This window comes from Glycine soja, chromosome 17 (genome assembly GCF_004193775.1).
Source record: "Glycine soja cultivar W05 chromosome 17, ASM419377v2, whole genome shotgun sequence".
Classification (NCBI taxonomy): Eukaryota; Viridiplantae; Streptophyta; class Magnoliopsida; order Fabales; family Fabaceae; genus Glycine; species Glycine soja.
In genome coordinates this window covers 7,305,580-7,308,776 of record NC_041018.1, presented here as the reverse complement: position 1 = coordinate 7,308,776, position 3,197 = coordinate 7,305,580, and the positions used below count along the sequence as shown (strand labels likewise).

Here is a 3,197-nt window from a genome sequence, read left to right as displayed (position 1 = left end):
TCAAATAATCAATAATGTCAATTTAATAAAAATAATTGACAGCAACAGACAGAAAGTCTTACTCTTGAGTCTTAGTTGAAAAAAAGGAAAATTTTACCAATTATCACTGCTATTAAATTATTAAAAGGAAGAAAAAAAAACATAAAAGGGAGCTAGATATATAGATATTTGAATCTTCCCCAACCCAAGGGTTAGGCTAGGTAGCCCTATATATGCCTAGCCTCAATACCCCACTCAACAAGCTCTGATGGATATATAATCCTATGAAAAATAATTGGTTGACATCCAATATTATATGACACCTAATGAAAAGAAAAATGAACAAAGTAAAAAAATATAAATATTATAAATTATATAATGTAATATAAGAAAAGAAATACAGAAAAATTGTGAGTGTCGATTAGATGTTAAAAAGAAACTGAATGTCTATCTATCATTATTTCCCTGAATCATAACCATATATATGTTTGAGGAAATCTCTCTGATGTACGTACCAAATAGCGCCAAATAATTTTTCTTCAGCATTTATATATAAAGTGAATAATCTCCCATCCCTTTTAGCCACGCCCACTTGAATTTCCTCATCGCATCAGCATGGAACACAGCACATCCTTCAACGACTCAAATAACAGCCTCTCTTCACAACGAAGCCTCGTTTCAGTTCCTTCCCTCAACTCACACTCTCAATTCCTCACTCCTTCCACCACCTCCCACACGTGCCTCACCACTCTCAAATTCCTCACCTCATCCTCCGTATACATCTCCTCCCTCACCCTTGCCGGCAAGTTCCTCTACGCAGGCTCCTCCGACAGAGAAATCAGATCCTGGAACCACACCCATTTCATCCAAAACCAAAAACCAACCACCACCACCACCACCACCACCACCAACAACAACAACAACAGCGTTGTAATTGCCGGAAAAGGTGCTGTCAAGTCCATAGTAGTTCACTCCGACAAACTCTTCACCGCCCACCAAGACAACAAAATCCGCGTCTGGAAAGTCACAAACCTTTCCCACGACCACCAGAAGTACACACGTGTGGCCACACTCCCCACGCTCGCCGACCGCGTCACCAAACTCCTCGTCCCCAAAAACCACGTGCGGATTCGCCGCCACAAAAAGTGCACCTGGGTTCACCACGTCGACACCGTCTCCTCCATCGCCCTGTCCCAAGACGGAAACTTCTTGTACTCGGTCTCATGGGACAGAACAATTAAGGTTCATCTTTTCATAATAAATTCAATAATATTTATATTTTTCTGTATCACTGGATGTCTAATAGTAACATTTAGAGGGTTGATTTATGTTTTTCCTTAAGGTTTGGCGAACCAAAGACTTGGCGTGCTTGGAGTCCGTGCGCAACGCGCACGACGACGCCATCAACGCGGTTGCAGTCTCCTACGATGGGCACGTCTACACAGGATCCGCGGACAAGAGAATCAGGGTTTGGAAAAAACTCGAAGGCGAGAAGAAACTTTCATTAGTGGATACTTTGGAGAAACATAATTCTGGGATTAACGCGTTGGCGCTTAAAAGTGATGGCTCTGTGTTGTATTCTGGTGCATGCGATAGGTCAATATTGGTTTCGGAGAAGGGAGAGAATGGTAAATTGTTAGTGGTTGGAGCTCTTAGGGGGCATGCTAAGTCGATTTTGTGCTTGGCGGTGGTTTCGGATTTGGTGTGTAGTGGTTCGGAGGACAAAACGGTGCGTATTTGGAGAGGGGTTCAGAAGGATGAGTATTCGTGTTTAGCTGTTTTAGAAGGGCATAGGAGTCCGATTAAGAGCATAACTGCAGCGCTTGATCTTAGTCAAGACCCTTCTTCCCAAGCCACGTCTTTTCTTCTCTACAGTGCCAGTTTGGACTCACATGTTAAGCTTTGGCAGCTTTTTCTTCCTCTTCTTTCAACTTAATTTCATTTCCCTTACATATCCCCTTCTTTTAGCTTTTTATACATGTAAGTCAAAGATAGGAAGACCAAGATTAGAGACAAATCATAAGATAACATAAGGAATGTGACAGAGATGTAATTGTAAAGAGAAAAAAAAAAAAGAGTGTGATATGAGTTGTTTTATAAATGTAATATTTTTGGGGAAAAAAAATGTTATTGAGCATTTCTTTTTACATATTCCTCTGCTCTCTTTCTTCTTATGTGAATAATCTTAAATTTTAGGCCAGAATTCTTCGTGCAGATATTTACTGAAAGAAAGATACAAATTTCGTAAATAAATAAATAAAATAACCCATTAATATTATTTTGTATTATTTCTTCACTGTGAATGGATTAACATTAAATAAAATAACCCCGGTTAACGCGTAATTTTGTTCAACGCCTTCTTTAAGAAATAGAGGTGGTCGATAAGATATTTTATGGAGAGATCCATTAATGTAGTAAGAAGTAGGAGTGTAGCACTCCATTAATGGCGCAGGGAGGAGAAAGAGACAAGGTCATTTGTAGAGCATTTTTCTTCCCTTTTTTTTCTCTCTCTTTAATTAAGCAAAAAGAAAAAAGAAATAGTATTTTTTTTTTTCCTTTTCTTTGATTCAAACATACTGTGCAAACCAACCCCACTCAAGGTTCCGAAGAAAGGGGGAAGAAAAGCACAAACACGTGAACTCATTAAGAGACTATATTATTGTTTACCATGTAATAAAGTGCTTCCAATAAATTATTATAATACAATTGTACATTAGTTTACCAAAATATTGTTGGTAAAGTGAACTTGAATTGAGTTTCTTTAAATAAGATGGTAAGTTTGAGTTATTGAATTGAATTTCTTTAAATAAGATATTGTGTGGATGGAAAAAATATAATTAAAAAAATTAATTAAAGATAATAATTCAAATTTTTTAATAAAAATTAATTAAAATTAATAAATATTTTACATTAATATTATGATGAAAAAAAATATAATAATGTGAAAATGTTAATAGACTAATGAGTGCAACAAGTATCATAACGCTACTTTTGGTGGTGTTTCAAGGGAATACTATCAGCTTGGAAAAAAGAGTTTTAAAAACATACTTTGAGAAGATCATGTTAACTTGTTTTTGTTACACTTTAATTTGAAGGTAAATTGTAGATGTCAGAAACTACATATTGGGCGGGGGTGTGTTGTACTTTATACCCTTATATTTTCTTGAATATGTAATCAAATTATTTAAAGTTGTTAAAATCATCCGATTTCTTGGGCA

General features: G+C 36.5%; 1 protein-coding gene across 1 annotated transcript; it reads left to right on the top strand.

Moving 5' to 3' along the window:
- Positions 1-455: 455 nt before the first annotated feature.
- Positions 456-2,130, top strand: LOC114392621 (protein JINGUBANG-like). The gene is made up of 2 exons (XM_028353820.1): positions 456-1,221; positions 1,322-2,130. The coding sequence occupies exons 1-2, from the start codon at positions 595-597 to the stop codon at positions 1,913-1,915; spliced, it is 1,221 nt and encodes a 406-aa protein (XP_028209621.1). The 5' UTR covers positions 456-594; the 3' UTR covers positions 1,916-2,130.
- Positions 2,131-3,197: the final 1,067 nt, after the last annotated feature.

Excerpts from the sequence above, each read along its gene's own strand:
- LOC114392621 (XM_028353820.1), top strand. The coding sequence starts at position 595 with ATGGAACACAGCACATCCTTCAACGACTCAAATAACAGCCTCTCTTCA. Across the intron at positions 1,222-1,321 it reads CATGGGACAGAACAATTAAG|GTTTGGCGAACCAAAGACTT; the intron begins GTTCATCTTTTC and ends TTTTTCCTTAAG.